General features: G+C 43.1%; 1 protein-coding gene across 2 annotated transcripts in view; it reads right to left on the minus strand.

Annotated features, from left to right (window-relative positions):
- Window positions 1–15,092, minus strand: part of ttc19 (tetratricopeptide repeat domain 19) — a 53,125-nt gene that overhangs the window by 19,170 nt on the left and 18,863 nt on the right. For both annotated transcript variants that reach the window (XM_060932649.1, XM_060932640.1), the window contains exons 7-8: window positions 11,008–11,102; window positions 6,626–6,780 (exon numbers count right to left, since the gene is read on the minus strand). In XM_060932649.1, the coding sequence (XP_060788632.1) occupies window positions 6,626–6,780; window positions 11,008–11,102 (250 nt within the window). The remainder of the gene's footprint in view (window positions 1–6,625; window positions 6,781–11,007; window positions 11,103–15,092) is intronic.

Consider the following 15,092-nt stretch of genomic DNA (forward strand, 5'->3'; position numbering starts at 1 on the left):
CACAAAACATTTTTCCAATATCCTTCTGGCTTGTCCACGTGATCTTTAGCAAACTGCAGATGAGCAGAAATGTTTTTTGGAGAGCAGTGGCTTTCTCCTTGCAACCCTGCCATGCACATCATTGTTGTTCAGTGTTCTCCTGATGGTTGACTCATGAACATGAGAGAGGCCTTCAGTTACTTAGAAGTTACCCTGGGGTCCTTTGTGACCTCGCCGACTATTACACGCCTTGCTCTTGGAGTGATCTTTGTTGGTCGACCACTCCTGGGGAGGGTAACAATGGTCTTGAATTTCCTCCATTTGTACACAATCTGTCTGACTGTGGATTGGTGGAGTCCAAACTCTTTAGAGATGGTTTTGTAACCTTTTCCAGCCTGATGAGCATCAACACTTTTTCTGAGCTCCTCAGAAATCTCCTTTGTTCGTGCCATGATACACTTCCACAAACATGTGTTGTGAAGATCAGACTTTGATAGATCCCTGTTCTTTAAATAAAACAGGGTGCCCACTCACACCTGATTGTCATCCCATTGATTGAAAACACCTGACTCTAATTTCACCTTCAAATTAACTGCTAATCCTAGAGGTTCACATACTTTTGCCACTCACAGATATGTAATATTGGATCATTTTCCTCAATAAATAAATGACCAAGTCTAATATTTGTGTCTTGTTTGTTTAACCGGGTTCTCTTTATCTACTTTTAGGACTTGTGTGAAAATCTGATGATGTTTTAGGCCACATTTATGCAGAAATATAGAAAATTCTAAAGGGGTCACACACTTTCAAGCACCACTGTAATACTTTTTTAAAGGCCTCATTAATTTCAGTGGGATTCTAAGTTATAACTTTGGATGGTGTTTCTATCGCATTAATTGTTCGTTTGCTCTCCTCAGTTTTAAGTTGCCATGCTAGCACTTTATGTGCCCCCCAAGTTCATAAAATTGTTGTTTTGATCTAGTTATTGCCCTCTCTCTGCTTGATATGTATTTATAGTGTTGCATTTTAATTTCAGATTCACCAATTCTCTATACATGTCCTTAGTTGGGGCACTTTGGTATGTTTTTTCAAGTGCATGAATTTGTAGTTCCAGAGTATTAAGCTCAGCGCTATGTTTCTTCTTTAACCCTTTTGTATCGGATATAATTTGGCCCCTCAGAAAAGCTTTTAATGTGTCCCAAAAAATGAAAATATTAGGAGCCAATGGTCTATTTGTTAAAGTGAAAAAGTCAATCTGTTCTCTTATGAAAGTACAGAATTCGGGTTGTTTTAAAAGTGTAGGGTTAAGCCTCCATCTGTACCTTTCAGTTACCTTGTAACCTTTGGTGCTGTCTGTAATGGATACAGACAGCACCAAACAGAGTGATCATTAAGCAGTCTTGGAAGGTACTCAATTCTATAAAATATTTGACTAGAAATCAAAAAGTTATCTATCCGAGTATGACAGTTGTGAGGGTGTGAATAAAATGAATAGTCTCTATCCTGTGGATGCATCTGCCTCCAGACATCATCTCATCATCTCTAGCCGCTTTATCCTGTTCTACAGGGTTGCAGGCAAGCTGGAGCCTATCCCAGCTGACTACGGGCGAAAGGCGGGGTACACCCTGGACAAGTCGCCAGGTCATCACAGGGCTGACACATAGACACAGACAACCATTCACACTCACATTCACACCTACGCTCAATTTAGAGTCACCAGTTAACCTAACCTGCATGTCTTTGGACTGTGGGGGAAACCGGAGCACCCGGAGGAAACCCACGCGGACACGGGGAGAACATGCAAACTCCGCACAGAAAGGCCCTCGCCGGCCACGGGGCTCAAACCCGGACCTTCTTGCTGTGAGGCGACAGCGCTAACCACTACACCACCGTGCTGCCCCTCCAGACAAAAGAAATTGTGGTTTTAGCTGATTTGGTGAGAAGACAGGGTCGATCAGAAGATCTATCCAGAACAGTGCCGAAACAGAAGTTTAAATCTCCTCCTACCAAATGAAACCCAGGCATTTGGGAGACCTGAAGAAAGACCTCCTGCATAAATGGATGATGGTCAAAATTAGGTGCATAAATGTTCATAAAGGTCCAGGATTCTGAATACATCTGCCCTTGTACCATGATATATCTACCTGAAGGGTCAGATACAGTTTTAGTAGCAACAAAGGGGACGTTTTTATGCAGCAAAATCGTTGTTCCTCTCGACTTTGAACTAAACGATGAAAAGAAAACTTGACCTACCCAATCTCTTTTCAGCTTTTTATGTTCGCTGTCTGTTAGGTGTGTTTATTGTAGGTAAACAATGTCAGGTTTTAATTTTTTGAGGTAAGTGTAGACTCTTTCTTTTGATAGAGCTATTCAATCCTTTGATATTAAATGTTACAAATTTCAGTGGACTTAACATGACCTTAAGTTGTACTGAATAGTAACCAAACTATTATCCCTTTTATCTACGTAACCAATCAATGCTACTATGGAGAAAAGATGTTCTAAGCCTATGTCTCTCTGATGGGTGAGAAATAAAGATACATTTGACAAAGCAAAAAAAAAAAAAAAAAAAAAACACAACCCAACAACGTATACACCACTCTTCTCGATTGCCAGTCTACCATCCCGACAACCAAACGTGAACCTAGTGTGAAGAATCTAAGGTGCTCGCCAATCCTTCTTCCTAAACTCAGACATGAAGTGAACCTGCGAGCTCTCATAACATTTCAAAAAGTGTAAAAACAAACGCTATTATATCCCACTTGGGGAAGACATTTCAGCCCATAGAGATGCATTCCCTGGCCACCCAGAAGGATGGATGATTATAGATAATAAAATGACCTGTAAGTAATAACATGCTCAGTTATTAACTAATCAAACACCTTTATACTTATACTCACCGACACCCTTGTACAAAACCAAAATAAAAGACAAATAAAATATGAAAATGAAAATCATAGTCGGTTAGAAGGACCAGTCGGGTTCACTCTGATGCCAGGGGCTAGAGACTAATGTCAAACCAATTCACTTGTCTCAGGGGCAGTGGCCCTGAGCAGGTGGCATCAATAGACATGTCAGTCACTTAAATAATCAGTTCTGCTCCAGTATTAATCATCAAAACGGGCCAGTGTAACGATCTCATAAGCAACATGGATGGGTATTCTTCATTTATCAGGACTCGATGTTGATGTTCCGTGTTTATCAGCCCTGGGAGACAGCTGCCCATCTCACGTCAGGTTGTTGATGACTGTAAAGGCATCCCCTGTGGTGTCGAAAAAGCGGGTTACTCCGGCGTCTGGCTGGACCTTCAGGAATGCAGGATAGATGAGGTAGCAGGCGATGTTTCTCGCTTTAATCGCTTGTAGCGCCAGGACGAGCTGCTTACGGCGTTTGGCTAATTCCGGGAAGAAGCTGATTTTCATGTTGTTGTTGCAGATATTCCCCCTCTTCTTGGCTAGGGCCAGTATTTTTTCTCGATCTTGAAATCGAAGTAGACAGATCAAAACAGGTCTAGGGCTGAGACAAGGAGGTTCACCTGGTCTGGGCTCCGGAGTCACGGTCCTGTGTGCTCGTTCAATTTCAATTTCCAGCCGCGGCACTGCTGCGTCTGAGCCATCGACCCACAGAACCTCCGGTATCCAGTCTGTGAAGGATTTCACGGGGTCTGTGCCCTCGGTGTCTTCTTTTAGTCCCACAACACGAACATTATTCCTTCTGCTGTGATTTTCGAGCTGGTCGATTTTTCTTTTGAGGAATTCGTTGTCGCTTTTTAGCTGCTTCGTCAGCTGTTTAATCTCACTTACTGCATCCTCGGTGTCACTGATACGATTCTCAGCCTCAGTCACCCTCGATAGCACGTTATCCAAAGTAGCCTTCACTCCATTGATGGAAGTTTGGAGTTGTGCTGAATTCAAGTCAATTTTCTCCGAGAGAGACTTGTTTAACTCACGAATTTCCCTGAGCATAACGGGAAGCACCCCCATGGATTGGGAATCCTCAGATTCACACAGTGTTGAATTCACATTGACCGCGGCCATGCCTGTCTCGCTTGTCTTTATCTTTCTTTCATGCCTGTCTTTATCTTTCTTTCGGTCTTTGTTTCCAAGTCGAGCATCCATTCCACATCAACTGTCTTTTACGTTATATTTACCCACTTCAAGGTTTAATTTAGTGTTGTTTTCTGTCAAGTTATAGGATGTTAGAGAGCTCAGTCTGGACACGTCTGCTCAGCTACAAGGCATCCCAGAATCTTCCTATATCCACTTCTTTTGAGTGTACTTCTTGGTTTTAATAACTTGCTTGTTTGCTGTTCACAAATATGGCAATAAGTTCTTGTGTTAATCGACCAGACTCCACTTTTGGATCATTAATCCCTTTTGACTGAGAATGCCCTACCAGTATCTCCCAGGCTTCGATCAAGTGAGGATTACAATTGTATTTGGCACAATGGACAATTTCGAGTTACCAATCCATCTACTGGAAACCAGAGAACCCAAAGGAAAGCCGCTTGGACACAGGGACATGATGTGAAATTCTAAAAGAACTAAGCCGGAAGTCAGGGCTGGACCCTTCTGTGTCATTGTATCCACGTTTGTTAGCTTAATGATGTGTAAAAATGGGCAAGTGAAAGCAAGAGAAGTGATTATTAGGCATGTAGCAATACATCATGCAATGATAAATCGCTATCCAACATTTGACAACTCGAATTGATGAAATTTTAAAAAATGAATTGTGATTATTAGGCTGCGTGCAAGGACGCGTTATCCTAATGGGCTTCATGGGCAGCTGCCCAGGGCCTCGGCCACTAGGGGGCCTCGGAGGTAGCGAGATCGGAAAATATGAAACGATATTTTCAGAAGTTTTGATCATACTGATAACATTTTTGATGCATTTTGCCACCCATAAGGAAGCCCACCTTGTCCCGTCGCATAAATCACCCATCATTGTCAATATGATCACTGTCCACCATGTCTTCACACGCTACGCCAGCTCGAGTTCAATGATTTAATTAATGACTTCGCTTTCCAGAAAAGTAGGAAAGTGCCCTTGTAAGTTGACCCATGGCTGTCAAACTGAATGCGCAAAGCTGTGTGCCACTGCTGTTTGGGACATTACGTGTGTGAAAGGATGAAATGTTTCACATAGCCTAACATTTTCAGATTTATTTCTGAGAAGCAAGATATTTTTCTTTGTTATCGCTCTTTGTTTTCACAAGCTAAAAGTCGCCTGGATTCCAAAATGAAAACGAACGGTTATACCAAATGAATGTTCTTGTTCTGAATACTAAAGAAACTGTTGTAGGCCTAGGTTATGTTCCTGACATGTTGTTCATTGACTCACTCATTCAAAGGCTTCTTGAGGCTAAACTTTAGTTAACCAGACTCGTTAACCGTGATGTCTGATGGATTTTTTCACCATGCAATTGCCTATTTCACCATTGCTTTTTCTCGATTAAATAGGTGATGGATATAAAGTTTTATCATTCAATAGTATTTCTAATTGTGCCACTGTCATTATTTAAGTTTCTGTGTCTAGTTAGACAGGCACGTCTGAGGGGGTGAATTTGCTGAGCGCAGTTGACAACAGGCGGGGGTGGGGCCTCGGGGGGGTGTCTGCCCAGGGCCTCGGCAAGGGTTAACGCGGCCCAGGCTGCGTAATCTTAGTTTTTCCTCGCTGTAACTGTGTTGTTTAGACAGCAGAGGGCTGTCTATAGCAGGGATACACATGACTTCACCATAGGCTGAAGTAACACAGCTCTAACGCCACAAAAACACAACACAGATCTAAACTTGGAAAGGGCTGTTGTGCGAGTGACTGCACAAATAGATTTTACAAGAAAATCAGAGCTCTGTTTTTACAGACTGCTGAAAGATAAAGAACAGAGAAGCAAATGGAGGTAGGAAAAAAGATTCATAAAAAGCTTATTAATCAAAAGCCTATTTGTTATTAACTTTTTCATTTTTAATAAAAGGAATATCTTCATTAATATGCCATTATATTTTACTCCAACCTTTACAAATGTGGGTAAATTATTGGTGGTTAAGAAAATTAAATAAGTTTTTTTTTTATTCATTCAACAAAAGGAATATTTATGTTGATAAAGAACAGTAAAATAAAAATGTTGCAGTTTTTTGGCAATAAAATGCATTACATTTTTTTCCCCAAAAAATATAAATGGGACAACTGAATCATGAAATGGGTGCATCATTACATGCCTAGTGACAATTTAAGCTTTTAAAAAGAGAACCTGCACTAACACCCTGTAAATGAACTACAGAACGAACCAGACTACTACAGGAATGAATGCAACCTTGGTGAAGCAATGACCGTGACATGGCAGTTGAGGTCACAGGAAACACCCAGGCAGGTAAACCCGGCTCCTGATTCAGTAAACCAAAGCTATTTCTCATTGAATGCATGTTTGGCATTATATTCTCTTATCTACTGGGCCATGACCAGGTTTAATTTGCCATCATGCTTGCTATGCTTGGTGTAGCCTTCCAATTTTAGAAACCTGGACACATTCATGCGAGTGTGTGTGTCTGTGCATACATGATGTGGTTTGCTGTGGACTGCCCTCACTGGAAACTACGGTCAACATGACCAACAGGGGTTTAAGGTTGCTGTAAAGCATCAATAATTATACCTGAGGATGGGCTTCTCCTTGCTCCTCTTGGCAGATCTGCAGAGCGTGGCGGTAATCCCTGCATGCTCCCGTCAGGCGCCGGGAGGATGCCAGGTATCGAGCCCGGGCGTCCAGACTGAGGCCAAGTAGCAGTCGCGTGTCCTTCCTTTCTTCTTCTGTTAGGACCAGAGAGGAAATATTAGCAAGCTATTACGCAACCAAATACGCAGGACTACAAGGCTGCTGAAAGACACACAGGCGGGCAAGACAAAGCATCAACAAGGATCCAACAACAATGGACTGATTTCTCCAATGACAGGAATGTTTTTGGAGAAAATGAAAAACCCTTTCCAGCTACCCAAACATGCTCAATCAGCCAGGGCGTTTCCTGCTGTCGGAACGTTGCCTTCTTAGTTTTGCACTGAAGCTACAAGGCTGATGCAAATGAAAAATTAAGGGAAGCTGGTTCAGCAATGTCTTATCCGAGTTTGATAATTCTACTTGAGACTTGGCACACAGCCTTGAATGAACATGCGATATTAAAAACACACAGTTTGCACAATGATAAACTAGAAGCAACACACTTCCATTATTTGCTAACTACAGCAGCCAAAGGGATTGCGTGCAAGGCTGGAGAAGCACATTACAGACACCAAACATAACATGTTTGATCAACTACATTTGGAAAGGGTACCTTTCATTTTCCGTCAAATTCATCCCACCCACCTACACGGAAATGTACACACTCTGGAGGAGGAGGTGTGAAGGAAGCGGTTCATACCAGACTGAAACAACCATCTGTTAAACCAACGCATCTTCACCTTACCATGGGATCCTCACATCTTTACCGCTGTAGTTTCACATCAAACATCATGGACAGTGAAAACCGTGCATCAAGCAGACACATAAACGACAGGATATTTTTCCACCACTGGTAAAGCCCTTCAGAGGAGTGGGGCATTCTACAAAATGTCTCCAGTTATACAGTGGTGCTTGAAAGTTTGTGAACCCTTCAGAATTTTCTTTATTTCTGCATAAATATGACTTAAAACAACATGACAAGTCCTAAAAGTAGATCAAGGGAACCCAGTTAAACAAATATTATACTTGGTCATTTATTTATTGAGGAAAAATAAAACGAGGGGGAAGCCATGGCCTAACAGTTAGAGAAGCAGCTTTGGGACCAAAATGTCACTGGTTTGATTCCCTGGACCAGCAGGAATGGCTGAAGTGCCCTTGAGCAAGGCACTGAACCCCCAACTACTCCCCAGGCTGCTCTGGGAATGCTGTATGTCGCTCTTATCCAGAGCATCTAATAAATGACTAATGTAATGATCCAATATTTTATATTTGTGAGTGGCAAAAGTACATGAACCTTGGCTTTCAGTATCTGGTGTGACCCCGTTGTGCACCAATAACTGCAATTAAACGTTTGTGGTAACTGTTGCTCAGTCCTGCACATCGACTTGGAGGGATTTTAGCCGTATGGAAAAGCTTCAACTCCGAGATGTTGGTAGGTTTCCTGACTTGAACTGCTCACACAACGTTTCTTCTGGATTAAGGTCAGAACTTTGACATCCCCACCAAAAAAAACACATTAAAGCTAGACAGCCTTTCGATTTCATGAAATCGGTGAAATTTAGTTCCCTCTGAAATTTGGTCATTGTGATACATGTTTATTTCTGTAATATCTCACAAAATATCAGGCCATTCTGTGGCTGGGAAGTTATTTAATTTGAGGGGATTCCTGAACAAATAATGTGCATGAAATCACTTGCTTTGCGCAGTCAAGCAGACAGAGGAACCCCGTGTGCGCATGCGCAGATTTACCTATCCACAGTGTTGCATTACTGCCGTCTACAGGTTTACCTTGACCGTGCACTGACAGTTCCATCATTCTGTCGCTAAACGAACAGCTGATCACACCGAGGTGCTCGCTGACCGCCGATATTTATTAGTTTGGTCTTGCGTTTCCTTTCCTTCGCAACATAACGTCTTTTCTTCTCACTTTCTATTACGGTAGTCGGTCTTTCACATTTCATTCGCTTCCTCCGTTTTTCTCTCATTTCAAATTTGCATCCCGCAATGCCTTGCGCGAACGGAGAAAGCCCACCACGTGATGCACAATGTAGTATCTTGAATCGGGTCATGGTGAAGCAGGAAGAAATAAATAAATTTGAGAATTTAGGGTCACATGGGGGGAACCAAAAAAAAAAAAAACCACGAATAAAATTGGAAGTCTGTGACTCGAATTCAGTAGCTTTTGATCCACTAAATAAAAATAAGTGGGTGCCGGGGGGGGGGGGGGGGGGGGGGATTCTTTTTATGACAACCTTGAAAAATCTGAAAGGCAGTCTAGTTTTAATTTTATTATTCTTTAACCATTCTTTGGGAGAACAATGTGTGCGCTTAAGATCGTTGTCTTGCTGCATGACCCACTTTCCATTGAGTTTCAGTTCACAGACCGATGTCCTGACGTTTTCCTTTAGAATTCACTGGAATAACTCCGAATTCATTGTTCCATCAATGATGGCAAGCTGGCTTGACCCAGATGTAGCAAAAACAGGCCCAAATGATACTACCATCACCACGTTTCACAGATGGGACAAGGATCTTATGCTGGAATGCAGCGTTTTCCTTTCTCCAAACATAACGCTTCTCATTTAAAACCAAGTTCTATTTGGTCTCATCCGTCCACAAAACATTTTTCCAATAGCCTTCTGTCTTGTCCACGTGATCTTTAGCAAACTATAGACAGGCAGCAGGGTTCTTTTTGGAGAGCAGTGGCTTTCTCCTTGCAACCCTGCCATGTACACCATTGTTGTTCAGTGTTCTCCTGATGGTGGACTCATGAACAATGGCCAATGTGAGAGAGGCCTTCAGTTGCTTAGAAGTTACCCTGGGGTCCTTCGTGACCTCATGGCCTATTACATGCCTTGCTCTTTGTTGGTTGACCACTCCTGGGGAGGGTAACAGTGATCTTGAATTTTCTCCATTTGTATGCAATTGGTCAGTTACAAAACCTTAAGATGGTTTTGTAACCTTTTCTAGCCGGATTAGGAATCAACAGCTTTTTTTTTTTCCCCCTGAGGTCCTCAGAAATCTCCTTTGTTCATGCCATGATACACTTCCACAAACATGCTGTGAAGATCAGACTCTAATAGATCCCTGTTCTTTAAATAAACCATGATGCCCTCTCACACCTGATTGAAAACATCCGAGACCGATTTCACCTTCAAATTAACTGCTAATCCTCAAACTTCACATACTTTTGCCATTCACAGATGCCAATATTGGATCATTTCCCCTCAAATAAATGACCAAGCATAACATTTTGTCTCATATGTTTAACTGGGTTATCATCATCCTTCAGGACTTGTGAGAAAATCTGATGATTTTTAGGTCATATTTATGCAGAAATATAGAAAATTCTAAAGGGTTCACCAACTTTCAAGCACCACTGTATGAAGTTATAGTGATACCTAGGCTTAGGTACTTCTACTACCAGATTATTTGGATGAGAAAATCTTCATAGCAGAGTCTTTCTGTACGAGAAGGAAGTATGGCTGTGTGATATGGTGATGCATATTTAAATGAAAAAAAGTCTATTGATGGATATTTTCCTATTTTGTATATCATCAACATCGAAAAAAAACACTTTTTGGCAGCTGATTTACATCGCCAAGGTTGGACCTAGGAGCTACTAACAGTCTACTGTAACTATAACAAATATAAGCATGAAAGAGCATGAGACAGAGCAAAACTCCCCATAAAAGACATTAGCCCAAGTTAAAGACAAGGAACTTGTACCTAAAAGGGATGTACTTCTGTCATTTGTACATGGTTTGGGTATAATAAATATGACACCGAGTCAGCTCTAAGGTATGTCACAGATCATCAATTATCCTGTTCTACAAGGTCACAGGCAAGCTGGAGCCTATCCCAGCTGACTACGGGCGAGAGGCGGGGTACACCCTGGACAAGTCGCCAGGTCATCACAGGGCCGACACATAGACACAGACAACCATTCACACTCACATTCACACCTACGGTCAATTTAAAGTCACCAGTTAACCTAACCTGCATGTCTTTGGACTGTGGGGAAACCGGAGCACCCGGAGGAAACCCACGGGGAGAACATGCAAACTCCACACAGAAAGGCCCTCATCGGCTGCTGGGCTCGAACCCAGGACCTTCTTGCTGTGAGGAGACAGTGCTAACCACTACACCACCGTGCCGCCCATGCCACAGATCAGTCATGCATAAATCATTATCAACATTAGAGAAAATGTAACAGTGATGCATTGTTTCAAGATATGAAATTATCCACATCATGGACATGAGATATAACCTTTTATCATGATACACGATTTCATCCAGCCCTAAAAGGAAGCATGAGATACCTGATATAGCATCCGGTGGAAGATCCTTCTGCTTCTCAATCTTGGCCTCCAGTGACTCGGTGCAGAACTGGAAGCCATGCTCTGCCAACTCATTCCTATGAAAACAAAAAAAACAAACCAGTGAAGCTAAATAAAAATAAGGACCAAAATGGGGAAAATAATCAATGGTAGGGTGGTGCGATGAGTTACTACTCCAACACTGACCCATTTATTGTCCCATAACAGCATGTCCTGAAGTATTCTATTCCACTATTATGACACAAAATATCCAACAATTACAAAGACCAAGGTCACCGCTTGTATTTGGTGGAGAGAAAAAAAACTAGATAGAACTCGATGCCAACGGCGTCAATGGGGATGCCTCCGCCCGGTAGACTACATGCCTTATTAAGTTGTGACTTAGGGATGGACGTTTGACCTCACAGTAATCTTGACCTGGTGAAATTACTTGTATTAGCCTTGGAGATATTATGTTTACAAGGTTTTCGGACAGACATTTGACCTCACAGTGACCTTGACCTTAGACCTTTTGATCTCAAAATCTAATCAGTTCATGTTTGTCCCAAACCACATAAATGGTGAAAGTTTGGTGAAATTCCTTTCATTAGCCTTGGAGATATCGCGTTCACAAGGTTTCGGGATGGACGCACGCACGCACAGACAGATTGACAACCCGAAAACATAATGCCTCCTGCACCTTACGGTGGCGGAGGCATATTAAAATAAATAAATAAATAAATTACTTGATGTTATGGGTCACATCACTTTATGAACACAGTACATATCCTGACATTATGGTCAAGAGGGGCAGAATGTCATCCTTCAGTGATGACCTGTCCCTCTCGAAGTGTGAATGCCAGTCAAAACTCCTCGCCTGGCTCACTGCCATAGGCTCGCTGAAGTATTACAAGAGTCTCCGTTGCTGATTACAAATCATAAACGTGCACGCTGTCACAAAAACGGATGCAACACAGGTTCCGATGTGGATAGCGTGACATCACACGGCATACTGACTCACGAGTTCCTTCTCATTCCTACTTCGTGCGCATGACCATGCCGTTTTGTGTTGGTTCACAACAGGACCAGTCAGTCATGGAACTTTTTGATCACACCTCGTACTGATATTCAGGAAAATTACATCACAATAATTATCTTTATCGTTTTATTGCCCAGCAGTATCTTGGACGGACAGCACCTAATGGTAGAGGCACAGAAAGTTAAAAGAAAGAGCATGATTAAATTATTGTTATAACTAGAATGCATTTCCGGAGAAAATGCGAAAGTGTGGTTGCTAGGGTGCGCTGCCATGGCAACCCAGCAAGAGAGGCGACCGCACGCCCAGACAACAAGTTTTGTGTCAACACGCGAAAGTTTGGCCAAGACACAACGCGGATTCTCATACGGAGATGACAGGCTGGCAAGGTTCTTTACAGGGACATCCCAGAGCATCACTAACATGAAAATTCAGATGTAATTCTAAATCCATAAAGAGATATGACCCAAAACACGTTTTTGCTCATTGTGGTGCCCACCAGTGGCCAAATGACACCAAATTTGATGAGGGTACATGAACTGTTGCCAAAAGTCATGTCAACAAATATGGTCTTGATATGTCAAAGCGTTTCTGAGATATGAGCCAAAATACGCTTTTGCTAATTGTGACGCCCCCTAGTGGCCAAATGACACTATATTTGATGAGGGTAATTTGGATGGTGTCCAAAGTCATGCCAGTAAATGTGGTCTTGATAGGTCAAAGCATTTCCGTGATATGAGCTCACTTCCTGTTTGGTGGCTTTGCCATCGATTCTGATTGGCTGCCACGGGCGAACGCTTCGACGTATGAGAGCAAAACGAATACCATTCATTAGGCATGGACTGGAGATCATGTGTGCCAAGTTTCGTGATGATCGGACAAAACATGCAGCCAGGGTCACTCCACCTTCACTTTGGACAAAATTCAAAATGGCGGAAAACCTAATTAGGCGGAAAATGACGTCATAGGGTGCGTTGGAATCGTCTAGCTCCAAGGATTCCAATGGTACGACACTTATGAAAACCGGACATACGGATCAAAAGTTACGTGCATGAACGCATGTAGGACTGATCAGTTGGTGGCGCTAGAGCCACCGGACAAGTGAGAAGTGGAACGGCGTCTCTAACTCAAATGCCCTGGGAGGAGTAGCGGCACAAAAAAGTGGGTGAAGAAGAATAAAAAATACAATAATAATAAACGCATCAGAGAACAATAGTGTGCTCGCTTTGCAAGCGCACTACTTATCAAAGCCAAATGGCCCTTTTCCACTACCCTTTTTCAGCTCACTTCAGCTCACTTCAGCCCGACACGGCTCGCGTTTCGACTACCAAAAACCAGCACGACTCCGCTCGCTTCAGCCCTGCTTAGCCCCTAAAACTCGCACCGTTTTGGAGTGGGGCTGAAGCGAGCCAAACCGTGCCGAGTGAGGTTGGGGGCGTGAGCAGACACTCCCCTGTGCACTGACTGGTGAGGAGGAGTGTCCTCACATGCCCACACACGCCCCGCGAGCGCGCTGGGATCTGTAAACACCACAAACCCGGAAGAAGAATAATTACGAATTACGAGAATTTCTGAAGCCTTATGCGCCTCGCCTCATCTATACGCTCTTGCCAGTATCTGTCAGCGTTGTCGGTGACAACAAGCCACAGCACCAAGACCAGTAACACTAACGACTCCATGTCCTCCATGTTTATTGTTTACTATCCGGGTCGTGAGACTACCGCTTAAAAGCTCACTGAATCAGTGACATACAGAGCATCGTGGACGAGTTTGCGGAGCGCAAGGCTCGTCGTATGCCCTTCAAATAATGCGCGCAGTAGGCTATTGATGTTTTATTATGAGCCATGTACAGTATGTCGCCTAATGTTTTTTTGTTTCTGAGTTACATGTTCGTTTGAAGGACTTAATGCACAAAATAACATAGTTGCACCCCGTAGTGTTGAAATTGGTAAACACAGTGCATTCAGTGAGGTTTGCACCGCCCTCCTTTTATTTCTGACTCTTCCTGTCACCATTGCAACCTCTGAGCGCTCATTCGTATGCCCTTCAAATAATGTGCGCAGTATAGGCTATTGATGTTTTATTATGAGCCATGTACAGTATCCTAATGTTTTTTGTTTCTGAGTTACATGTTCGTTTGAAGGACTTGATGTACTAAATAACATAGTTGCACCCGGTAGTGTTGAAATTGGTAAACACCGCAGTTGCGGACATTTTGTAGCCTAAAATGATGTTATGATAAGCTTTAATAAAGTGCCCGGTCATTTGCCCCGCCCCCGGCCCGGCTCTGACTTGTTCCGCCACTGTCACTGATGTCACTGTTTGCGCTGCTTAACGACATCACGTGACGTCCACCCACTTTCGCTAACTCCACCCAATGTGTCCACCCACTTCCAGCCAGCACGGTTCAGCGCGGTTGTAGTCGAAATGCAACTCCAACAGCCCCGCTCAGCTCGACTCAGCTCGACTCGGCACGGCACGGCTCAGCCGCGTTTGTAGTGGAAAAGCGGCAAAAGTCCCTCCTGTGCCAGGACCTGGTCTTCCCAGGCAGTCTCCCGTCCCAGTACGAACCGGGTACTTAAGGTGTGTTGGGTGGCGGCTATCTCCATTTCAGTAGCCCTCGGCCTCTCGCCTATTACAGAGCTAGGGTTACAGCGGGGGGCTGGTCCTCTGCTAACCGCAAGAGTTTGACTCCCTACACACATCTGTATTGCAGCAGATACCATTTTTATGATGGTGTTTGGTATGACCGGACTGTGGGTACAACTCATGACTGAGAGGCGGACATGCTAACCACTAGGCCAGCTTGCGGTTGTTATAATTAGTCAGTAAAAATCCCTACTCTTAATTTTGCATAGTCTCCTACATCATGATTATAATGTTTGGTAAATAAACTCCTGATCCTCTAATGCAATCACATCACCATGTATTACGCAAACATTCAGGTTCATAGAAAAAAGCTGTTTGGAAATGGATCATCCGGTATTGATTTATAGCTGTCTGGATGCAAGAGGTGACGCAGAGTCTTTCATTCCAGACGTCATCCTGGAAA

Source organism: Neoarius graeffei, chromosome 1, assembly GCF_027579695.1.
Source record: "Neoarius graeffei isolate fNeoGra1 chromosome 1, fNeoGra1.pri, whole genome shotgun sequence".
Lineage (NCBI taxonomy): Eukaryota > Metazoa > Chordata > Actinopteri > Siluriformes > Ariidae > Neoarius > Neoarius graeffei.